The 25,226-nt window shown below is 56.8% G+C and overlaps 1 protein-coding gene across 1 annotated transcript; it reads right to left on the reverse strand.

Moving 5' to 3' along the window:
* Positions 1 to 635: 635 nt before the first annotated feature.
* On the reverse strand, positions 636 to 24,349 carry LOC118698864 (Krueppel-like factor 5). Its single transcript, XM_036402415.2, is given in 6 exon segments — positions 636 to 814; positions 4,956 to 5,015; positions 7,866 to 8,045; positions 8,048 to 8,768; positions 12,521 to 12,568; positions 24,206 to 24,349. Coding segments are annotated over 6 exon segments (1,332 nt in total).
* Between the last annotated feature and the right edge of the window lie 877 nt (positions 24,350 to 25,226).

Consider the following 25,226-nt stretch of genomic DNA (forward strand, 5'->3'; position numbering starts at 1 on the left):
TCCATGGTCACACCCTGGCACTGGTGCCATATCCATGGTCAACACCATGGGGGACAGTGTCACATCCATGGTCACCATGGGAAACAGTGTCACATCCATGGCCATGCCATGGGACAGATGCCACATCCATGACCACACCATGGCACCAGTGCCACACCCATGGTCACACCATGGGACAAGGTGCCTCGTCCATGGTCACACAGTGTCACATCCATGGCTATGCCATGGGGCTGTCCTAGAGAGTCCAAGTGAGAGCTGTCACAGCCAAGCTGTCACATCCTCCTGGGCCTCACCAAAGGGGTAAAACCCATCCCAAAGGGTCTTGAGACAAGAAATCACTCCTGAGTGATGAATAGATAGCAGGATTGCCAGAAGAACGCCCTTGGGCATCCATGCTCCTGCACCCCAGTGCCACCAGGAGCCTCATCAGGAGCTCAGTCTGCAGTCAGGGCTGGTTTGAGGTGAGCTGAGGGGTTCCAGTCTCTGGTAAGACCAGACAGCGTTGGGGCCAGGCTGGCAGGGCTCTCCTGCCGCCTGGGCGATGGCGGCGCGGGGCCGTTCCTATGTACACGTCCTTCCCTGGGAGAAGGGAAGAGTTTGAGCTGCTCTCGGAGAAGTGGGGAGGGAGGCAGCTCCTAATTCTGGTGCCTCTTCATGTGCAGGGCCAGGTGGTCGGAGCGGGAGAAGCAGCGGCCGCACGCCAGGCACTTGAAGGGCTTGGCCCCCGTGTGCTTGCGGTAGTGCCGGGTGAGCTCGTCCGAGCGGGCGAAGCGCCAGTCACAGCCCTCCCACGTGCACTTGTAGGGCTTCTCACCTGCCCGGGGACAGCCACAGGTCACACATGTGCCCAGCCCCCCAAAACCCGCCCTGGCCTCTGGAGATCCCCCCGTCAGTGGCACTGCCAGGGCTCCCCAGCGTGCACAGCCCAGGGCTGCTGAGGGAGCATGGGTTGAGCTGCACCACACAGGGCTTGTCCCTCTCCACCCCCTGCCCAGCCTCCCAAAACCGCCCCCAAGCCTCTGGGAGACACCCAATTTCCTTGGCACTGCCAGGGCTGCACACAGCCCAGCGCCACCGAGGGACTGAGCTGCACCAGCCAGGTCCTGCCCCTCTGCACCCCCTCCCATTTTGCCTTCTGCTGCTCTTCAAGTTCCTGCTGGATTTTGGAGCATTTCTGGCAAAAAAGACAACTTGTGAATTAGGTTGGTTTTTTTTAAATAAAAAGCCAGAAATTCCTAAGGGAGCTGTGAGTGGTGGGAGGCACCAGGAGGAAGACAGGGCTCTAAATCTAAATTTCAATCCGAAAAATCTAAATTTTTTTGAAACCGTCATCCAATGTTGATGGCTGCCCAATCCCTGGAAGTGCTCAAGGCCAGGTTGGATGGGGTTTGGAGGAACCTGGTTTAGTAGAAAATGTCCCTAAAGGATCAGACAGCCTTTAAAGACCCTTCCCAAAGCCAAACCATTCCAGTATTCCATTACCTAATGCTCCACACCTCCTAATTCTTCTGCCAGCAGCTCTGTACACAACCCATTGTGTTTCCCTCAGCACATTCAGGTGATGTCATCCCCGTGCCCTCTCCTCCTCCCTCCCAAACACACCCATTCCCAACCAAAATCCACTCAAGCACGAACCTTCCCAGCCAGCTGGGAACTGCGCCGGAAAAGCCGCGGCCGCTTCCAGCCGGGCCACGGGGCTGAGCCCTGGCTGCAGCCGTGTCCCCACGCAGGGCGTGGTGCTCTCAAATATTAGTGCTGCTCTTAACAGCCTGAACAGGCAGGCAGAGTTCAGGGAATGTGCTGACATTCCCGACCTCAAATATTTACCCTTCCCGGGGCCAAGTGCTGGGCGCAGCGGCGGCGGGAGCGCACGTCCGCACGCAGCACGCGTGCACGGGCATGTGTGCCCTGCCCTGCCGTGCTTCCAGGGATTCCTTCCTCCCCAGCCTTCCAGGGAGCCCTTCCTCCCACAGCCTACTCCATGGAACCAGGGAATCCTGGAACAGCTCAGCTTGGAGAGGACATAAAGCCCTTCGTGTTCCACCCTGCCCAGACCAGGTTCCACCAACTTTCAGGGATTCCTACAGTGACTTCTAGGGATTCCTTCCTCTCCATGCTCCCAGGGAGCCCTTCCTCCCACAGAGCCAGGGAATCCTGGAATGCCTTTTCTTGGAAGGGACCTTAAAGTCCATCTTCCCCAGACCAGGTTCTACTAGACCACATTCCACCTTCCACTAGATCCAAGTCCTATCCAACCTGGCCTTGAACAATTCCAGGGCTGGGAATGCCACATTTGGCCAGGGAAGTGAAATCAACCACAGCAAGGTCTCCAGTGCCTTGCCTGCAGTGGATAAAACACAAAACCAGGGATACATGGACCTGGAGCAGGTAGAGCAGCATGAACACATCCTGCTCCTCCAAAAACCCCTGGATGCTGCGCCATGGGAAAGGGAGAGGGATTTTTATGGCTCATGTGAACACAGCACTTGCAGACGATTTACAAGGAGCTGGTGGGGGTTTTATGGGACTCAGGACATGCCAAGACAAAGGTAAGATTTTCCCAAAGGCAGGATTTGCCCAAAAGCAGGATTTGCCCCAAGAGAGGATTTTCCCAAAGAGGGATTTTCCCAAAGGCAGGATTTTCCCAAAGTTTGGATTTGCCCAAAGGCAGGATTTTCCCCAAAGCAGGATTTTCCCAAAGGCAAGATTTTCCCAAAGTTAGGATTTGCCCCAAAGCAGGATTTTCCCAAAGGCAGGATTTTCCCCAAGGCAGGATCTTCCCCAAAAGTGGGATTTGCCCCAAGGCAGGATCTTCCCCAAAAGTGGGATTTTCCCCAAAGCAGGATTTTCCAAAAGCAGGATTTTCCCCAAAGCAGGATTTTCCCAAAGGCAGGATTTTCCCCAAAGCAGGATTTCCCAAAGGCAGGATTTGCCCCAGGCTAGGATTTTCCCCAAAGCAGGATTTTCCCAAAGGCAGGATTTTCCCCAAAGCAGGATTTCCCAAAGGCAGGATTTGCCCCAGGCTAGGATTTTCCCCAAAGCAGGATTTTCCAAAGGCAGGATTTTCCCCAAAGCAGGATTTCCAAAGGCAGGATTTGCCCCTTGCAGCCCAGACCTTGTCCCCTGCAGGTCACCTGGCTGGGTCAAGCCCTTTGCTTTCAAACAATGCCAGGTGAATGTCCAGGACGGAATCCCAAGGTTTCCCATTGTCCCGGGTTTCCCATTGTCCCTGGAGCTGGCTGCCTCTCCCGGGACAGCACGGCAGGGCGGGCTCAAACAAAGGATCCGAGGTGGCATTCCCGCCCCGGGGGTTTATGTTTAACCTCACAATGGCACCCAGGAAATGAATGGTGGCTCCAGCAGAGGAAAACAGCCTGGCCATGGCAACGAAACCACAAGGAAAGAGCTCCCAGAGCAGGCACTTGTCAGGCAGGGAATGGGAGAAGGGACATTTTTAACCCTTTGGGTGGTGGAGCTGAGGCAGGATTTGGGGTGAGCCTTGCTCTTGCAGCTCTGGTGAGGACCTCAGCAAGGATAAGGCCTCCAAAGCAAAACACGAGGCTTAAAAACATTGGATGCAGAGATGCTGGGCCAGGACTGTAGGATGGTTCTGGATTGGATTCCCTGCTTTTTGCTCATCCCACGCCACCACCAGTGGTCCTGACTCCTCAGCTCACACCCTCCCTCACCTCTCCACCCTTCCCTCTAACAGCAGGGGAAGGAAAGGAGGCAAAGCCACTTGGATTTCCTGCCTGATTACTGGGAAACCTGGAAAATCACTGAGTTTTCCTGGATTTCAAACCCACCCAGGTTTTTCTGGGTACATCTTTATATGTGATAGGTAAGGAGGCACCCAACTCATGGATCCTGTCCTGGGCACAGAGCTCCCAACAGAAGGGACAAGAGATATTTAATTTAATTTCATTGCATTTCATTTTAAAGGCCTGATTCCAGACTGTGATAAACCCCTATCAGCACCCAGCCCTGGGACAACATCCTTCCTGTTCCTTTTTTTCCAGCCCTTCCGTGCTGTTTTCAGCCCCTCGTGCCCAGCCCCTGCCAAAGAACCACCGTGGCTCAGGCACAAGATGAAATTCTTTGTTTGAAGGGCTGATAAGGGGGGGAAGGAACAGAGCCAAGAGCAAGGAGCAATTCCCAGCCACAGAACGGGCTTTGGTCGTTGTTCATAAAAAACAGAAGTGAACTCTGGGCCTGGCTTAATTGCTCTCAGTAAAGATCAGCCCTCCTATAAAAGAGATTTATGAGGGCACTGATGGTTCCTGGACTACCTGGGGATCTGATAATGTTTCAGGTATAATAAATGCCTTAATGAGGGCGCCAGGGCTTGAATGCAGAGTGTCACGGAGCTGGATCAGCCCAGGGGAGCTGTGCTGGGATCAGCTCCCAGCTGGGCTCCCTGTGGCACCCTCAGCCCATCCCCTCACGGACTGGGAGCCCTTCCCTGGGTGGGTTCAGAGGCAGTGGAACTCAGGGAGACACGAGGTGTTCCTCCCTCTCCCTGGGAGCCCTGGGGTGGGGGTTTGACACAGAAGAGATGCCCTGGTCTCCTCAGAGATCCTAAATGTGCAGCACAGGCCTTATGCAGCCTTCCTGTAGGATCAGCAGGATCAGCCCCAGATAGGATTTAGGAATCAAGGGAAGAGCTTAGAGTGACAAAAAATCAAAGATTCAAGGAACAGATCAGGTTGGGAGGGACCTTAAAGCCCATCTTGCACCATGGTAACTTCCACTGTCGCAGGCTGCTCCCAGCCCAATGTCCAGCCTGGCCTTGGGCACTGCCAGGGATCCAGGGGCAGCCCCAGCTGCTCTGGGCACCCTGTGCCAGGGCTCACCACCCTTCCAGCCAGGAATTCCTTCCTGATATCCATTCTAACCTTGCCCTTTTTGGGGGTTTTGGTACCTGAGGCTGGCAGCATTCCTGGAGCTGCTCTTACCTGTGTGAGTCCTCTGATGTGCCTTCAGGTGGGAGCTCTTGGTGTAAACCTTTGAGCAACCTGCAAGGACAGAAAAAAGCACAATTTCCCTGTGAGAAAGGGGCCCTTACTCAAACAAACTCTGATATTTGAGGGGAGGGATAGAGCTGGGCCATGCAAATAAGCCTGGCTTGGGCTCAGCACTAACTAAGGAGCATTTGCTCTTAGGCAAAGAGACTTTACCAGCTCCTCCTGCCACCCATGGGAATTGTGCTGGGAATTAGGGGGGCACAGTCAAGCACAGAGGTTCAAACCCCCCTTCCAGCACCAGGATGAAAAGCCCTGATTCCCCCACGCTCCTGGCTCTGTGCTGCCCTGTCTCTCTGGGCTCCTCTCAGAGCTGACAGGACTTTGCAAGGCCGGGTTTTGTAACAGTCCTGGCCCAGCAAACGTGGTACCAATGTTCCAGGAAGGAAACAGCCAGGGACAGTCACAACTTGGCTTCCAGGTCCCAGAGCAGAGCCAGGGGGAAGTGTTTTCACAAGACCAGCATGAACAGGTTTCATCAAGACAGTGTTTAACAGAAACACCACGACTGGGGAACAGTTCAAACAGCAGGCAACTCAAAAGGAGTCAGTTTGACTCCTCTGAAGTTTAAATTGGATAAAGCTTAAGGAAGCCTCTGCTGCCCTTTCTGGCCCTGCTGCTTTGTGTTTTGATGAGGACATTCAAATATGAATTTGCATTTTTATGACCCGCACAAGCAGCATGGGGATATTTTTCATCCCAGTGTTTCCAGCCAGCCCAGAGGAGCCTCCTGCTCAGGATCAGCCCTTGGTCCTGTCCTGCTCAGGTGGGGCAGGAGCTGCTTTTCTCCTCCTTGGCAGGAGGGACAAGGGGTGGTGACCCTGTTCAGTTTTGCTTCTGGGGCTCTGAAGCTTTGGCAGCTCCTCACATTTGGGAGAGCGATCATGGAATGAAGGAATGGTTTGGGTTGGAAGGGAGCTCAAAGCTCTTCCCATTCCATGGCAGGGACACCTCCCACTGTCCCAGGTGCTCCCAGCCCCAGTGTCCAGCCTGGCCTTGGGCACTGCCAGGGATCCAGGGGCAGCCCCAGCTGCTCTGGGCACCTGTGCCAGGGCCTGCCCACCCTGCCAGGGAACAATTCCCCATTCCCAATATCCCATCCATCCCTGCCCTCTGCAGTGGGAGCCATTCCCTGTGTGCTGTCCCTCCATGCCTTGTCCCCAGTCCCTCTGCAGCTCTCCTGGAGCCCCTTCAGGCCCTGGAAGGTTCTGGATGGGGGCTTTACCAACAGCTCTCCCATGCTCATCTGGTTCCAGGTGTGAAGTCTCCAAGCCCCCCTCACTTCCTCACAGAGGCCAGGTTGGTGAGAATCCCTCACCATTATTCCTGACTGGAGTCACTTCCATCTGAACCTTCAAAGGAGGGATCACATGGACCCCTGCTCCATCTCTGCATGTACAGACCCAGGACTTATTCAGCATAGATTGGGGTGGGTTTTTTTTGTGTTTTTTTTTTTTTTTTGCACCACAGACCAAAATCCTGCTAAAAGCAGCTTTGCCTTGGTGCAAATCCTGCAGGATGAGCCTCTGAGCAGTCAGACACGAGGAGTGAGTCTGATACCAGCAGAAGATAAAAAATTCAACACAAACCATCAACCACTGGCAGCTTGTGGCTCAGAAAGCCCCTGATCCACAGGGTGCCAGAGAGTGGGAAGGCGTAAGCACAGAAAGATCTCTCTCAACCTCTCCTGTTCTTAGGCAGCTCCTGGCATCATGGCTGGAGATGGGATCTGGAGCACGCAGAGCCTCTGGGCTGGCCTCAGCCACTCCCATGCCAGGGAAAGGGTCAGTAAATCTCCCTGAGGCAGTTAGGAAGTGACTTTCCTCATTCACACACCCCCACGGGAAAGCTGTTTGCTAATCCACAGCTGCTCAGCCCTGGGGATCAGCCCAGGAAGTGGGAGGTGTGTCCTGGCCCCGGAGTGGCTCTCACTGCCATCTCTCAATGGGATTTGCTTCCCTGGTGTGTGCCATGGAATCCCAGACTGGTTTGGATTGGAAGCAAAGCTCATCCAAGTTCCACCCCCTGCCATGGGCAGGAACACCTCCCACTGTCCCAGGCTGCTCCAAGCCCTGTCCAGCCTGGCAACTTCCAGGGATCCAGGGACAGCCACAGCTGCTCTGGGCTGATCCCCAGCCTGAGGGCTTGGAGCAAGCTGGGACAGGAAGGTGTCCCTGTCCATGGCAGGAGGTGGGATGACATGGCCTTTAAACATCCCTTCCAACCCAAAGCACTCCATGAATGCCCTTGCACAGCTCCTGCTGCAGCACGTGGAGCCATGGAAGGATGGCACAGGGATATTCAGTTCATTGCCTCTTTAGAAGATCAGAACTCTCAGAGAGTCCAGCAGAGCTCCTGGTGGGAATTCCTTGCTGGTTTTCCACCCAATGTGAGAGAGACGGAAAGAAAAGGGGAATGGGAATGGCAGAGTGGCTTCAGTGGCTGCTCGGGGTTGGGAAGGACCAGAGCGAAGCAACAGCTCAGGAGCAGATTCCCAGGAGCAGATTTCCAGGAGCAGATTCCCAAGTACAGATTCCCAAGTACAGATTCCCAGGAACAGATTCCCAATTGCAGATTCCCAAGTACAGATTCCCAGGAGCAGATTCCCAGGAGCATCCCTGCCTTAGGAGCTTTCCTGAGTCGCATTTGCCTGAGTGTAAAGGGAGAGGGAAGGGGACACAACAGGAAGCACACCGTGCTGGTGGGATCAACCTCTTCTACTCCCTCCCACTTCCCTGGGGCTTCATCCACAGCTTCACCCCAAAAGGATCTCAGATTATCCTCCCTGGGGGCTCCCACCCACCCTCGGGGTGCCAAGAGCCCCCAGAGGCCCCGTGAGCACACCTGGGTAGTCACAGTGGTGGATCCTCCTCTTCTCCAGCTCGGGGTTGTTGCGCCGGTTGTACTTGGGGGGCTGCATCACCACGTGGCCCTGGGAGAGGCCCCCGACGCCGTTGGGCCCTGGGGGCATCGGGGCCGACTGCACCAGCTTCAGTCCAAAGGTGGCCTCATAGGAGGGCGGGGAGAGATGGTGTTGATGAGCTCGGGCTGGTTCTCGGGGCTGCCGGGCTGTGAGTTGGGGGGCGAGGGGGGCAGAGTCACCCCCGGGGAGGGGTAGAACTGCCCGGAGATGTTCCCAAAGCTGCCCTGTCCCTGGGCCACGTGTGGGTACTGCTTGAGGGGCCCCGCTGGCTGCACGGGCCTGTGTGCCACGCTGGCCACCGAGCCCGTGGACATGGTGACCCCGCTGAGGCAGCTGATGGCCGTGGTGCTGCTGGAGGAGGACGCCAGGGTGGGAACGTCGGCGCTGGCGGCGCCCAGGGGCAGCTGGAAGAGCTGGGATTGCTGCGGGTGGGTGGACAGCGGGATCTCCGCGGGCATCTCCTGCTTGATGAAGATGTTGTTGACCGCCACCGACTGGGGCATGCTGAACACGCTGGTGAAGTCGGGCAGGGTCTGCGTGGGGCCAGAGGAGGATGAGCAGGGCTGGGAGAAGGCGGTGCCGGGCTCGGATTTGATCTGCGGGAAGGGGGCCACGGGCTTGGGGGGCCGGTAGAGCCCCGTGCGCAGGTGGGTGGTGTCGGGCAGGATGACGTTGATGTTCACACTGTAGGGTGCTGAGCTGGGTTTCTCTGTGGAGAAGAACTCGTCCACCACCGAGGCGCTCTCCCGGCGGTACTTCTTGTCCGGGAGCACGGGCACGGGCGGCACCTCGCTGGACAGGTACTTGTCCATCTCCGAGCGTGCCTGCGGCAAAAACACGGACACGGGGCTGGGAACGCTGACCCTGACCGCCAGCGGGGGGAGACCAACGTCCCTCCAGCAGGAAATGGAGGGAGCAGCGGTGACGGCCCAGCAACCTGAGCTGAGGTGATTTAGCTCCGGGTCTGACTCAGCCAGACTCCCCAGGGCTGAATCAGCGTCCTCTGCCCCACTTCCCCCCTCCCTATCGCCCTGATAACACCGGGCAGCCAGGAGAGGATGCAGGTAGGACAGAAATCAAACCTGATAAAAGGAAGCAAGCTTTGGGTACAAAGCTTTGGCCACGCAAGCAGCAGGAGTGAGCGCTAGGAATGGGATGAATCCAGCCAGGATCACACCTCAGGCACATTGGATCTGCAGCCCACCAGGACATGCTGGCTCTGGTCTCCTTAAACTCAGCAGCCTGAGGAGTGTTTTATTTTGGGGCAGTCTCTTTAATGAACTGAGGAACTCTAGGACAATATCTTTAATTAATTGGGAATAATTCGGGCCTAGAATTCTTTGTGATGTTGCCACTAATTTAGCATGTTCTGAGCCTGAAATGGGAACAGTTCCTGCCTTCGTGCCTCACCTAGGCAGTGACTCAGCCCCAGCCTAACCTTTGGGTTAGTTCTGGTTTTACAGAGCTGTTTTTACAAGCCTGGCTCCTCCAAGCTACCAGAACCTCTGGGCTCCTTCCCCACGTGGTTCCTGCCTGCTGGGGCATCCCACTGGATCCAGGCCCAACCATCCAGCACCCTGATGGAGCAATCCTCGAGGAAATCCATCCTCTGGCACTGGGTGACTCAGGTTCTGTTCGCTGTGGCTGCAGATCCCAGCACTAAAGCTCTCGTGCAGAGCTCCAGCCCTTCACTGCGTGGTTCCCCAAGTGTCACAGCCCTCATTCCCATGGAGAGCAGCTGGAAAAGGACCAGGTTTCCCTGGCAGAGCCCAGAGCGCACTCCAGGAGCAGGAGCTGATCTCAGCCCACGCCCTGAGCCACTTCCAGCCCTGAACTGTGTCACCATGGTGCCATGGGCCAAAGTCAGCCCTGCTGCCACCTCAGGGCTCTTAACAAAGCTGGGTGGGAGCCAAGAGATTTCCTGGCCCTTTCCAGGGAAAGGATCACAGAGCTTGCAGCTCACTCAGAGCCTTTGCACCTCTGGGAGCCCTGCTGGCAACACATGGCTGAGCTGGCTGTCACCCAGGCAGGGGACAGCCACCAATCCACCCTGGGCACTCGGGAAGGAGTTCAGGGAGGCCGGGCAGGGCAGGGCCAGGGTGCTGTGTGTACACAGCCTGCTGGGAATCCTGCAGAACCAGGGAATTGTCATGTGTGGAAAACACCTCTAAGGGCATCAACCATGACATGGCTGTCCTTGTCAAACATGGAGGTGCTGCAAACTCCTGTCCTGGTTAAAGGATGCTCCAAAGCCCCTCTGGAGAAGGAACCCTGGCTCAGGCAAAGCCTAAAGCTGCTTGTGGACTCATGGGATATGCCAAGGATTGAAGGGATCCACAAGGATCATCCAGCCCAGCCCCTGGTCCTGCACAGGGCACCCCAACAACCTGATTGACTAAACATTCCCGGAGCTCCATTTCCTGGGCAGCCTGGTCAGTGTCCAGCACCTTCTGGATAAGGAACCTTTCCCTGATATCCACCTGGCACAGCCCTAGCCATTCCCTGGGCCCTGACCCTGGTGCCTGCCCTCCCTCTTTACCCCGAGGCATCAGCAGGGAAGGGGCTGGGAGAGCTGCAGCTCCACTCCATCCCCATGGAGAGCCCCAACCCCTCCCTGCTGGGGCTGGGCTGGTTCCTCCCTCGGGAGAACCACGAGAGAACCACGGCACAGCCTTGGAGCCCAGCCCTGGGCACTCCTGGCACCCGGGCTGGCACGGGCCAGGTTCCCTTGGGAATCAGCTCGCCCCGGGCAGCTCGGGATGCCACACATTCCTGAGCCATGAACGGCCCCACTTGGCAGGAGCAGGGCGGGGTGAGTGCTGGCTGCCATTTCCTTCACACTTCCCTTATCTCTGGCATTTCACTTTCTCACCTCCAGTTCCCAAGGGAAGGTCCTTCTGCCGCAGGGGACCAGGCAGGAGAGAAATAGGGAAAAGTGTGGAGCTCAAAAGGTCTTTCCAAACTAAAGGATTCCATGGAGGACCCAAATTTCCATGGAGGGTGATGCCTCAGGTTTTTGCTTTTCTATTTTTCAGATTCTGTGCTGCTTTAGTGTGTGGGTCTGGGCTTCATATGAGGGGATGCTGAGCTCTGTGCACAGAGCAGGGAGACAAAACAATTCCTGCTCCAGCTGGGGACCAAGGACAAATGATCCAAATCTCAGCCCAAGAGCACAAACACCATGGGCTGGAGAGAGAAAAACAAGGATGGGACTGCATGGGCTAAAGCTGGAATGGGACAATGAACTGCAAGATGCAAATGGAGCAGAACTGATCCCAGTGACAGACCCCGTGACCATTTTGGGACCATTTTGGTTCATCTTGGGTGTGGTCCTGGCTGGGCTCTTGTGCTGCCCAAGGTGGATGGATCCATTGAGGCCTTTTAATAAATCTCTGCTTTATTCTGTAATTCTGTCCAGCCTCTGTTCTAGGGCAGCCTTCACAAGGCATCAAGGGCCCAAATTTCCATGGAGGGCTCTTGTTTGGTGTCACCCAACCTCCCTTCCTCCAGAACCACCCCTCCCTGCGGAGCACTGTCATTTCCTGATCTTTCCATTTAAAAAACCACAGCAATTCCCCTTCAGGCTCCTGGAGAAAGGGGTGGTAAGGGACAGCAGTGGCTGTCACCAGGCAGGGGGACACCATCCCTGCCCCACTGCTCTCTGTGAGTGTGCAGGACCTGGACAACAACAATCCCACCCCATGGAATGCCCCACCGTGCCACAGCTCTGCAGGAACCCCCAGCACCAGCGTCCCTCCCACAGGGACACATGGGGACCTTTTGTTTGTGGAACCACCTGGAAAACTCTGCCCGGCCGGGTGCTGGCACCTCCCACCCCAAAGCACTTCCCAGGCAGGGCCCCAGCCCAGGGCAGGGGCTGAGGGAGCTGGGAAGGGGCTGAGCCTGGAGAGGAGCTGGGAAGGGGCTGAGCCTGGAGAGGAGCTGGGATGGGGCTGAGCCTGGAGCAAAGGAGGCTCAGGGGGCCCTTGTGGCTCTGCACAGCTCCTGCCAGGAGGGGACAGCCGGGGGGGTCGGGCTCTGCTCCAGGGAACAGGGACAGGAGGAGAGGGAACGGCCTCAGGCTGGGCCAGGGCAGGTCAGGGGATATTGGGAAAATCTTCCCCAAAAAGGGTTTTCCAGCCCTGGCTGGAGTCCCCATTGCTGGAGGGATTTAACAGCCATGTGGATGTGACACTTGGGTCAGTGCTGGGGAATGGTTGGACCCGATGGTCTGAGAGGGCTTCTCAAAATTAAACAATTCCATGATCCTACAAAGTCCTCAGCTGAGACCAGCACAACTGAGGTGACCAAGTGCCACTCAAGCACTCAGGTGCTCCTGGCTGTCACTCCTGTGTCCCACAGCCCATGGGGACACACAGGCCATGGAGGTGACAGTGACACACACAGGGGACTGGCAAAGAGGGAGGGATGTGTCCCAGCTGGAAGTGGGGATGGAAGGAGGGAGTGGGAATGGGGAGTAGGGAATGTCCCAGCTCAGTCTCTTGGGGGCTCCTGTGTTTCCTCTTCCCAGCAGGAGCAGGAGGATGCAGGGGAAGGAATGAGGGAAGGTGCTCACCTCCAGGATGAGCGGTGGCATCCGCTGGTCCATCCTCATGGGGTGCAGCTGTGGGAGGCAGGGCTGGGTTAGTGGGGTGTCCTCCTTGCCTTGGCCACCCCAAAGACCCCCCAAATTCCCCTGGCCAAGGAGAGCAGCACCCCCAGAGCCCCCCAGGTCTCCAGGTGTCCCCCATGCCAGTGGTGCCTCCTCCCACCCCACACCATGGAAGCAGCTGGTGGTTGCCCACCATGGGTTGATGGTTGCCCACCATGGTTGGAGCCTGTCCAAGGAGGAACAGGGAAACCTCTTTGGGAAGAAGAGACAAATGGGAAGTACTGAGCTCCCCAAGGAGACTGAGGCACGGAACCTTAAATCCCTTTATCACCCCCACAGAGATGACAGTGAGCTCACAAATGTCCTGCACCTCTCCCTCCTCCTGCCTCTGCCTCTCCCAGATTCCCACAGAGGGCTGAGGGCTCTTCCCAGATCCCTCAGACCCAGATCCTTTCTCCAAGGTCAGTGTCCCAAACAGGCCACAGCCCTCCAGCACCAAGAAGAGAGGAAGAGATCTGGGATTCCTCAAGATCCCAAACCAGTATTTGCCAGGCTCCTGTTGCCTCCCTCTCATCCCACACCATTCTCCTGCTCACTGCCAGGAGAGTTTCAGATCTCAGAGCTGGACACCCCTGCCTGTCCCCTCCCGTGGGACAGCAGTGACCTGGGATGCTCAGCCCAACCCCCCCTGCAGGAAGGAGCCATTTCCTGGCTCTTTTTGGGCAGGACTGAATTTATCCCACACACAGGGTGCTCAGCCCATCCCAACAGTGATGTGGACTCGTGGGGAAAGGCCTCAGAGCCTTGCAGATGAAGAGCCAGCAGGTTTTCAGTGGGGTCACAGCCCAGTTTCCATCACAGTCATGGCCAGGCCATCCCTGGGGACCAGGATGGGGGCAGGAGGCACCAGACAACCCTGACTGCATGGGCACAGCTCCAGCAGCCACCACGAGTCAGGGATCAGCAGCTGAGGGAAAGGGGAAACACCAACAGACCTGCTGGGAGGCCAGAGGGACTGGGATCCTTCAGAGTGCCACCATGGTTTGAGCTGGGAGGGACCTCAAAGCTCATCCCATTCCTCAAGCCCTGTCCAGCCTGGCCTTGGACACTGCCAGGGATCTGGGAGCCTGTGCCAGGGCCTGCCCACCCTCCCAGCCAGGAATTCCTTCCCAAAATCCCACCCAAACCCACCCTCTTTGATTTGCAGCTGTCCAGGAAGGGAAAGACAAGAAGAAACTCCTCTCACAGCCAAAGCACTGAATTCTGGGGGATTTTCCCCCAAAAGTCACCCAAGTTTAACCCTGGAGAATCATCTCCTCAACTTGGCAGAGAAAGAAAACCAAATTAAAAACAAGGAGAAGGCACAAAGCAGCACTTTGTCCACTCCAGAAAGGCCACAGGACACCAGTTTGTGTCTCTGAACCAGCAGAGTTACACTCAGCACACCAAACCTGGTGACCAAAATTCCCTGGGGAGGATGGGATAACCTCAGGAGCAGCCCCTGGGAGAGCTGGAGGGTGTGAATCCCCCAGGCCCAGTAAAACCAGTGGCTCACTGAAGAGAGCAATGCCATCCCACCTCTCCAGAGGGGATTTTGCAGAAGCAGGATTTTCCAGTGGTTCACAGAGGTGGACATGAGCCCCTCCAGCCCTGGCAGTTCCCATAAATCCTGCAGGAGCCTGGGATTTATGCCTGGATCAGATGTCCCAGCCTCGGGGAGCTGTTATCAGCACAGAGATCGATTCAAGCAGAGTCCAACACAAACATTTCTTGGCAGGCCCCAGATAAACCCGGATTAACCACGAGCACGGAGAGCTGGGCTGGGGCTGGGGTGGGACTGGCTGTCCCCTGATTAAACACCTCCTAATCTGCAGGTGATAAATGACAAACGGCCCCAGAGGAACATCAGGTGTTGTCACCTCCCGGGAGGGACAGGGGACCAGGAGGGAAATCGGTGTTTGCTAAACAGGCACCAGAGCTCTGAGGGTGGCACAGGGGGGGACCTGGGGGTGTTTCACCAGCCCTGTGCCCATTCCTGCCTGGGCAGAGCTCCCAGCCCTTCTCCCAGGTGGGAGACTCCCTCTCAGCTGGATCCAGGCTCCTGCTCACAGCCACACCCCAGCGTGGGGGGCTGCAAAGAGCTCTGGGGACAGGGGGTAAGAAAAATGTCACCTGTGTCCATGCTGGGCAGGCAATAGCATCCAGCCCTGAGGCCCAGCATCAGAGGGATGTGGAACTGCTGGAGGAAATCCAGAGGAGGCCACGGAGCTGCTCCAGGCTGGAGCCAGGCTGGGAGAGCTGGGGGTGCTCACCTGGACAGGAGAAGCTCCAGGGAGAGCTCAGAGCCCTGCCAGGGCCTGAAGGGGCTCCAGGAGAGCTACAAAGGGACTGGGGACAAGGGATGGAGGGACAGGACACAGGGAATGGCTCCCACTGCCAGAGGGCAGGGATGGATGGGATATTGGGAATTGGGAATTGTTCCCTGGCAGGGTGGGCAGGCCCTGGCACAGGGTGCCCAGAGCAGCTGTGGCTGCCCCTGGATCCCTGGAAATGTCCAAGGTTGGTTGGAGCTTGGAGCAGCCTGGGATGGTGGGAGGTGTCCCTGCCCAAGGAATCTTAAAATCCCTTCCTACCCAAACTTGGCTTTAAACTGAAAGGGAGTAGGTTTACATTAGGTATTGAGGGAAAAACTGTTCCCTGTGAGGGTGGGCAGGCCCTGGCAGAGGTGCCCAGAGCAGCTGGGGCTGCCCCTGGATCCCTGGCAGTGCCCAAGGCCAGGTTGGACACTGGGACTTGGAGCATTGGGACAGTGGGAGATGTCAGGCTGGGTGATCTCCAATGTCCCCCCAGCACAAACCAGTCCCTGTCTGGATGATTCTCTGACCTGGGGGTTCAAGGAATGGGGCAGCAGCAGGAGGTGGCTCCAGCAGGAAGGGGGGGCTGTCCCAGGATGAGGGACCTGGGCACAGGTGTGGCACAACGGCCGTGCCACCACCCAGCCCTGGTTCCTTCCCTCCGTGCACCTGCACGAAACTCCAGCCTCCAAGGGAATCAGCAAACAATGGGCAGGATAATCATCAATCAACCCCCCTGGCACGGCCCTGGCAGTGCCCCTTTGCAGGCTCACTTTATAAATAGCCTGTATTTATATCCAGATTTGGTTCAATATCAGCATTTATTGTCTCCTGGTTAAATATTGACCTGGGTAAATATTTGATCCTCTGATCATTTGGGTTTGATACCGACCTGCATCGACGTTATTTTCTGTTTGTTCCTCACGTCTCCTGGAACTCTCTGTAAAACGGGATTAGCAAAGAAAGCCCCGGGACTCTTCCTTTCAAGTGCCCAACGTTTGCTGCTGTAAACAACAAAGCCTGTCCCAGATGGAATCCGTGGGAATGTGCTGGGCCCAGGGAGGCCCTGGATGGGCTCCGAGCACTCCAGGGTGAGGGGTTGCCCTCGAGGCATTCGTGGATTATTTGGCTTGGAAAACACCTCCAAGGTGACCAAGGTTGACATCATCCACCCCAGACATTTCCCCTTTTCCTGCCAGACAAAGGATGTCAGACCCCATCCTGCCCCAAGCTGGGTGTTCAGAGCACTCCAGGATGAGGTGCTGCTCCCAAATCATTCATGGAATTTCATTCATTCTCCAGGTTTGTGCCCATGGCTGGCCCAGGAGATGGGGAGGGTTATCCCGGTGCTCTTTCCTGCCCTTGTGTTGGAACTCCCTGAGCAGATGATGAGTTCCCAGGAACCAGGGGAGCTGGGATTCTCCATCCAGGCAGTCCCACTCCCAGACCTGCTGGCTGTGTTTGCAGTTCCTTCCCTCCAGCAGCTGATAAAGGCTCCCTCAAAGGCAATCCAGCTCAGGAATTTATCACCGGGATCATGCCACAATCCCAAAGGCCAAGGGAGCCAGGGAAAACAGCCTCATCCAACTCCAAGGTCAAGGGGCTGCCAGAGGAGCAGCTGGGAACAGCCAGGCTCCAGCAGCAAGCAGAAACCTTCCCAAAAACAGAGCCATAAATGGAGTGAAAAATACCAAACCCTTGGAGACACAGAGCGGGAAGGGAATGACACAGGAGCATCTCCAGATGTGAGGGTGGGGGGCTCCCATGGTGATTTTGGTGATCCACATTTTTGGGGTAGATCCCACTTCTGCAGGGCCACCAAGAGCCACCTCAGCCCTGGATGGAGCTGGAAGGGAGGTGGCAATCAGGGATGGCCTCTCCCCTCTCCATACACGGTGTGAGGACAACTCTCAAAGTGTGGGAAGGGAGGACATGAGGGTTTAAGGGAGCTGCACCTCCCCAGCTTTCAGGATATTCCCATTCCATGATTTCTGAGCTGCTCCTGCTCAGCAAAGGCTGAGGTGAAGCCCCTGAAGGCAATGGAGGTTTTCCATCAAAGCTCCTGGAGGTCACTCTGGGCTGATCCCTGATGTGAGCTGCTACAGCCCCTTGGAGGGTTTTTTGGGAAAAATGTTTTCATGTTATTTCAACTCCTGGAAGATCGAGAGGCTTGGAGCTGCTCCAGCCTCAGCCAAAACACTCAAGGAACCCTGGGTTACACAGACACAAATCAGCTCTGGATTTGGAATTAGCCAGGAGCAGGGGCCCCCTGCAGCTCCACTGCTCCTTCTGGACTCAGCTCCAGCCCAGAACTGCCTCTCCCTGACTCCTGGAGGCCACAATCCCCAGGATTACCTGGACAGATTTATCCATCTGTTCCTGCCAACAGGACACAGGGGTTATCTTTGACCTTCCAGTTCCCCCAGTTCCACATCCCTGCCCCAGGTCCTGAAGGTGTTGTGGGAGAGGTTTGGAGCTCCCAGGGATCATCCCCAGCTGGTGGGATTGACTCTGCCTCCCCCAGCCCCTGTGGCAGCTCACTCTCCTGTCCAAGGCAGCTCCCAGGGGCTGACAATGGAATGAGTCACTGGCTGCTTGCCGGGGCTTGTGGAGCCCTCCTGGCACCCAGATCCCATCAAAGAGGCCACAAATCCCATTCTTCCCAGGCAAACCACCGGGCAGACCCTGGGCAAGGTCAGGTTTCACGTGCAGACAGCAAATCCCCCCATCCCTGCAGCCCCAGCTTCCTCCCAGAGCAGTTGGGAAAACAAAACAGAGCCTGAGGCTGTCTTGGGTTGGGCCAACCCTTTTCCAAGCCTGAACATCCCCAGGCCGAGGAGATCTGCCAAAACTGGGACTGAGGGGGACACTGGAGCAGGCCCACTCCTGCCACGTGCCCTGTGCTGAGTATTTCATGGAATCATGGAATGGTTTTGGTTGGTTTCAACCAACACCTCATTCCACCCCCTGCTCTGTGCTTCTGGTGTGGTGCTGGGAGCAGAAATCTGGGGTTTCCTCCAGACCCAGGGCCCTCCACCCAAACCCTCTCTTTCCACACTTTCCCTGTATAAAGGAATCCCCAGTTGCTGTTAATTAAGAGAAGCTGATTATGGCACAGGCCAGCAACAGCTCCCAGGGGAAGCTCTGAGCCCTGGAGAAACCCCAGTGGGAGCATTTGGGAGCCTGGGCACTGCCAGCCCTGGGAAACACAAGGACTGGGACACTCCTGGCATCCCCAAGGGGATGGCAAACCCCAAATTAATGGAGTTGAGCTCCTCCCACACCACAGAACCACAAAACCCCCAAATATTGGAAGCTGCCCAGAACAAAACATTCAGAAATGTTTTGGATGAGCACCTGGGGAGATGCCCTGATTTTCCCAACAAATTTGGGGCTTTTCCACAGCTAAGAGAACATCAAATCTGTTCATTGTGAGGAATATATTAATATTTATATATTAATTTTAATATATTCAGCCATTCCTGGGTTGAGCTCCCTGAAATGTCCCTGAGGAGCAGCAAAATCATGATTTTGTAGAAACAACATTAAAATATTTGGGGTAAATAAATACACAACAAAAAACCCCATGGTTGGATGGGCTGGAGAACATCCACATCCTCTGGGCTCTCCACGATGGGTTCAGAGGTGTGAGGGATCTGATAAGGGATGGATAATGCCCTGCTTTTTGGGATAAACCTGTGTTTTCAGAGCAGCTACACTGCAATGAATTCCTTGCCGTTCCCTTCTCCTGCTTGCACTGAAAATCCTACAAGGAGCGAGGTCCTGAAATGTTTTAATACTCACAAATCCTGCTCTGGGTGGGAACTTAAGGTCCCTCCCCCTCACGCTGAAAAAACAATAATTTTCCAAGAATTCTCGCAGCATTTCTGAACTCAATGAAAGATTCTTTGTTTGAGTTTCAAGCCGAGCTTGAACGGGGCTGAAGCTCTTTGATGTGGTAAACAGCCCATGGGGGTTTTTTTGGAGGGTTTTCATGCTAGCTCAAGTTCTGAGAACATCTGAATTGTAAACACGAGTTCTCCAATCCCCGGAGCCCGGCCGGCCCCTGTGACTGCGGGAATTCGCCAATGGAGCACGAGGAAAGCAAACACTGTAATCGAGCTCACAAGACGCTCGTAAGTGCGATTATTTGCAGTGGATGGGTTGGATAAAAGAACTCACTGGAGCAGGGAAGGAGAACAAAACAGCGCCGGGAGGTGACCGAACAGGTTTGAGAGGGGGAAAACTCCCGGGCGGTGATGCACGGGCCAGAAATGCATTCCCCAAAGCCGGGCAGCGAGTTCAGGTGACGGGATTTGCCTCCCGCACAGCGCTCAGGGGGAGCCGTAGAGGGAAATCCGGAGCGCCCCGCTCGCTCCCTCCTTTCCCAGCGTTCCAAAAAGGAAAAGAGCACCAACTCCCAGGCGCTTTCCCAGCTAATCCAAGCGGATGGCAGGTCGCAGGGAGGAGAACGAGCATGGCACACCTGGAATCCTCGTCCCCTTCCCGAGCAGAACAATCAGCCTTTGTCCCACCGGGACAGAGCCGCAGCTCCGCGGCTCAGAGTTCGGCTGAGCTGCTCCATGGAGCTGCTCCTTCCATCCTGCTGCTCCTTCCATCCTCCTCCTTCCATCCTGCTCCTTCCATCCTGCTGCTCCTTCCATCCTGCTCCTTCCATCCTCCATCCTCCTCCTTCCATCCTGCTGCTCCTTCCATCCTCCATCCTCCTCCTTCCATCCTGCTGCTCCTTCCATCCTGCTCCTTCCATCCTCCTCTTTCCATCCTCCTGCCCCTTCCATCCTGCCCCTCCTTCCATCCTGCTCCTTCCATCCTGCTGCTCCTTCCATCCTCCTCCTTCCATCCTGCTGCTCCTTCCATCCTCCATCCTCCTCCTTCCATCCTGCTGCTCCTTCCATCCTGCTCCTTCCATCCTCCTCTTTCCATCCTCCTGCCCCTTCCATCCTGCCCCTCCTTCCATCCTGCTCCTTCCATCCTGCTGCTCCTTCCATCCTCCTCCTTCCATCCTGCTGCTCCTTCCATCCTGCTCCTTCCATCCTCCTGCCCCTTCCATCCTGCCCCTCCTTCCATCCTGCTCCTTCCATCCTCCTCCTTCCATCCTGCTGCTCCTTCCATCCTGCTCCTTCCATCCTGCTGCTCCTTCCATCCTTCTCCTTCCATCCTCCTCCTTCCATCCTGCTGCTCCTTCCATCCTGCCCCTCCTTCCATCCTGCTCCTTCCATCCTCCTCCTTCCATCCTCCATCCTCCTCCTTCCATCCTCCTCCTTCCATCTTCCATCCTCCTCCTTCCATCCTGCCTCTCCTTCTATCCTGCTCCTCACTCCCTCCTGCCCCCACCCATGGAGCTCAGCAGTGTTTGGGGCCTCCAGAAAACCCAAATAACAAATATTGTGGATGAAGCCCTGGCATGTTCTGGGTTTGGCCTCACTGGTTCTACCCAGAGCTTCCTGCAGGCTCTGGAGCTGCTCTGCTGTGGGACCAACCCCTGGCACACCCCTGGGCTAGGGATTCTCCTGAGGGTCTTCCAGCAAAATCAGAGGGATAAATGGATCATTTCTGGGAATCTATCCCAGCTCCCCGTGGCCCTGCAGACACCTGCCAGGCACAAAGCCCATCAGACTTGTAAATCCACGGGCTGGTCCCAAAAACATTGGGATCAGCTGATCCCAAGCAAAACAGAGGGAAGGATCCCTCCCTCTGGAGATCCCTCATGCAAGGCTCCACCAGCTCCCAAACCCATCCTCGTGCCAGAGGGATCAGGTGTTCCCGTTCCTCCTTGGCAAGATTTAACTTCCCATCTCTCCCACCCCATTCCTGCACTCCCTGGAGTCAGCACCCTTTGGAAATGGATTTTGCATGGAATTTCTGAACCCTTATCCAAAGCCAGGAGGATCCCCAAGGGAGGGAATTCCCCCCAAGCATCTCATTCCAGGTCCACAGCAAAATTCCAAAGCAGCCATCTCCCCTTTCCCTGCAGAAAAGCCAAATTTATTCCCTGCCTGCAGCTCCTGAGATTCCAATGAAATGAATCATGCCCTGGGAGCTGTGCTGGGCACTCCAACATCTCTCCTAAAAAGTAAAGGAGCTTTATTTATGGAAGGCAGGACTCTCCTGGCCCTGACCAGGACCCATCACCCTGGTTCCAAGGCACTGGAGCACCAAGAAACAGGGAAAGCCATCCCTGCTCCAAGGGACAGCCACTCTCAAGCCACCACAGCCACATTCATGACAAGGATGCACCAAAGGAGGTGCAGGACATGGCACAGGGGCAGGATTGAAACAGCTCCTGAAAGCTGGAGCATTCCTAAAAATGCTGGATCCAGCTCCTCCTGTGATCCAAGAGCAAAATCCCTGCCAAGATAAGTCAGAGGAACAGCACAGCACCTGCACCCTGTTCCACAGCTCTTCCACGCTGCTGGAAGGGTCTGGCAGTGCCATTCCCAGCACTGAGGAGGTGACGTGCCAGGAAAAGCTCTGGGAACAGCACTTTCCTCATCCCATCTCATGTGCCCAAGCACCCCCCAGATGCTGGAGATGTTTTGTTCCTCCTGAGCCCCCCCTAGCCCAGAGAGAGCCAAGGACAGGGTGGGGAAGTGCCTGTGGGGCAGGAACTGGGATCAGGGGACACAAAGGGAGCCCTTTGCTGCTGTTCCCCAGCCTGCAGCCAAGGAAAATCCCTTTCCACACTCATCAGCATCTTCCTTGTTTCCCACCACAGCCTCAGCCCCACCGGGAGCTCTCCAGCCCCACCACAACTGCCCTGGGGCCTGGCACAGGCAGGAAGGGGTTAAACCAAGGGACAGGGTCGGGGGTTTGTCCTTCTGTCTCTTCCCAGCAGCTCCTGCCCTCTCTCAACAGCTTCCAACACCAGAATTCCCAGCTGGAGCCAGGGACACAGGGATTGCCTTCCCAAACCCTCGAGGACAGAGGGTGGCAGAGCCACCTCCCCACAGCCACAGGGGAGCCGGGAGGAGCCAATTCCTGCCCTGCCCTCCAGGCCCGGGTGATCCCAGGATGCTTCTCCAGCCCCAGGGGCCCAGGAATGCTGTGGCAGCCAGGTGGGAGCAAGAATAAATCCCTCAGGCCCCTCACTCATCCAGGGAACCCGACAGCCACACAAAGGGATCAGCTCCTCCTCTCCTGAAATGTTCCCTGGACATTACTTTTGCTTTACTACTGCAATTATTATTATTATTATTATTATTATTATTACTATTATTATTATTCCCTCCAGCATCAGCCACTGGAGATTTAAAGAGGAAAATGCTTTTTCTGGCTGATCTGACTCAAATCAGGAATGAAAAGTCCTTTTCTCTCACAAGCCCTTTTCCCTCCTTTTTTCTCTGGTTTTTTTTTTTGTTGGAAAAGCCAAGGAAAGGGAAAATTTGATTGGAAATTCCACAAAGGATCTGTTTCCACCTGAGCCGAATCCAATAAAATTTTTGACAGCAAAGAGCTCCCATCTGAAAAGCAATTTGAAGGGGATGTATGGCAGTGAAATCACAGGGATGATTTGCTCCTGCCTCTTCCCAAGCTCAGGCACCCAGAGCACAGGAACTGCCCCGAGCTGGAGCCTGACAGGTCACAGCCTTTGGCACCTGCCTCGTCAAGCTGATAAAAACCCTCTGGAGCAAAGGCTCCCCAGCCCTGCAGCTTCCAGCTCCTCCAGCCTCCAGGCAGGGCTCCCACAGCCCCTGGAACCTGCTGGGAAAAAAGGACCAGGCCATGGAAACTCCTGCCCAGGGCTGTGGGCTCCAGCCCGGGGCTCTTGGGGTGTCCCAGCACAGCCCTGCTCCCGGCGTGGGTTTGGAGATCCATGGGATCCATGGGACCTGCTCAGCTCCACAGCTGCTGTGCCAGGATCCCACTGCCCAGGAGGGACACAGGAGGGTCAGTGGCAAAGGGTGACACCTCCAAGGCCACACCTCAGCTGCCACCGCCCCAGAGGAAAGTGGGACCAAACTGGGAAGAGAAACCACCTGGAAGGGCAGCAGGGATGGGGTGGGGTGAAGGTGTCCCCAACCATGGGTGTCCCCATGAGGGGGACAGGAGGTGGCTCATGGCCAGCCATGGCCACACTGCCTCATCCCACCCAGACAGAATAAGGCAAGAAGCCAAGCTCACCTTGCCTAGCCCTTTTTGAGGGGGTTTGGAGGGAGCTGACAGCTTTTCCCCCTGGGACAGGCCCTGGGGACAATCCCAGCTTTCCAAGAGCCACCACCCAGCTCTGCTCCAGGTGATCCCCAAACCCCACAGGGGAGGGAGGAATGGCTCCCTGTTTGACCCCACAGCCACGAGCACCACTGACAGCCCCTGTGGATCCCGGAGCTCCAGGAAATCCAGGGATGGAGCCACGGCCTTCACCTCCCTCTGCGGGACATAGCCCCAAAATGGCCCTGGGCACTCCGGTGACGTGGGGACCAGAGCAGGGGCACTGGGGACGTGGGCCTGAGCCTGGCTGGTGCCACCCAGGCTGGGGTGGCCTCCCGGGGGTCTCTGGAGGAGCAGAGGCCGGGTGGGGGTCCCTGTGTGGCCCTGGAGCCGGGCCCGGAGCGCTCCCGCCCCGCTCAAAATGGCGCTGGGGCTGTGGGGTTGGGGTTAATCATTACCCGGGCACCCCGCGCCCCACGGAGCGGGAAACGGGGAAACCTCGGCTCCAGGGTGGGGCCCGGCCTGCCTCACCCTCCCTGCAGCAGGAAGAGCGGCCGGAGGCTCTGGGGGTGGCACACGGAGCCTGGTCCCCCACATGGGGTGGGCAGCAGGGCCCAGGAGAGGGGTGGGCCTGCGGGAACATCCCAAAGCCTTATCCTGGCCTTTATCTGGGGGGAATGCTGCCAGGGAATCTCGAGGAGCATTCCTTCCCCACGGCGGTGGTGGAAAAGTACAGAGAATCAAGTAAAATGGAAAATAAGGTCCCGTGTCCCATCTGGCATGCGCAGGCACAGCAATCCCGATCCCAAAACCCTTCCCGGTGGGAGAGACCCTGGACACCCCTGGCCTGCCAAGCCCAGGGGACAAGGACTGAACCCTGGAGCGGGAGCAAAGCCCACACGGACTTTGCCGGGGAGTTTTGAAGGCAGACGGGAGGCAAAAAACCCAAACCAAAATTCCCGAACAAAACCCAACACGCCCAGGAGAAAAGCCAGCGCAGGGGGAAGCGGGAGCCCACAGAGCCACGGAGGTGTCGCAGCCACGACGGGAGAAACAAAGCAGAATTCAGCCCAAAGCCGGAGGCACCTGAGCGGGCGGGAGCGGCCCCTTCCCTCCCAGCGCTTACCTGCGCCAGCTCGGGAGGGGTCTCCAGGGGCCGCGAGGGGCCTTTGATGTCCTCGAAGACCGGGGTGTCCTCGCTGGGCTCCCCGGACATGCTGACGGGTTTGAGCGGTGCCAACACCGCCGCGTCCACCAGCCCGCTGCTCATCCCCCCGCGCCCCGCACGGGACAGGGAAACAGGCCCGGGAAACGGGGAAAAGGGGGAAAAAAGGGGGAGAAACAAGGGAGGGGAAGGGAAAAAAACCCCTGAGGCGAGGCGGAGCGAGCTGCGCGGGTGGGAGGCCGGGAAGGCTGTACCTGGCCGCGGGAAGGCTCTACCTGGCCGCGGGAGGAGGAAGCGGCCCCGGGAGCGGGCGGTGATGCGGAGCCAATCAGGCTCCCGGCGCCGGCCCCGCCGGGACACCGCTCATAAAAGGGCGAGAGGAGCCCCGGCAGCGAGCCCGGGCAGCTGCAGCACCCCAAACACAGCCCGCGAGCTCTGCCACCAGCTGGGCTCCGACAGGGAGCTCAGGAAGATCCCACAGCCCGGGATTCAATCCCAATGCCAACCCTGAGCAGGTGGCCGGGAGCTCTGTCACCAGCCGTGACCCCACAACGTGCTTGGGAAGCTCCAGCACCCCAGGACTCAAATCTCAACCCCAAGCTCCGTCACCAGCCATGCTCTGGCAGGGAGCTCAGGAAGTTCCCACACCCCAGGATTTGATCCCCAATCCCAGCCCCAAACTCTGGCACCAGCCCTGCTCCCACACGGAGCTCAGGACGATCCCACACCCCAGGATTCAATCCCCAATCCCAGCCCCAAACTCTGGCACCAGCCCTGCTCCCACACGGAGCTCAGGACGATCCCACACCCCAGGATTTGATCCCCAATCCCAGCCCCAAACTCTGGCACCAGCCCCGCTCCCACAGAGAGCTCAGGAAGTTCCAGCACTCCAGGATTTGATCCCCAATCCCAAACCTGTCGCAGTAAACATGCCAAATAAAAAATACACTACAACACAAACCCAAGCTGCATCACCAGCCAT

This window comes from Molothrus ater, chromosome 14 (assembly GCF_012460135.2).
Source record: "Molothrus ater isolate BHLD 08-10-18 breed brown headed cowbird chromosome 14, BPBGC_Mater_1.1, whole genome shotgun sequence".
NCBI lineage: Eukaryota > Metazoa > Chordata > Aves > Passeriformes > Icteridae > Molothrus > Molothrus ater.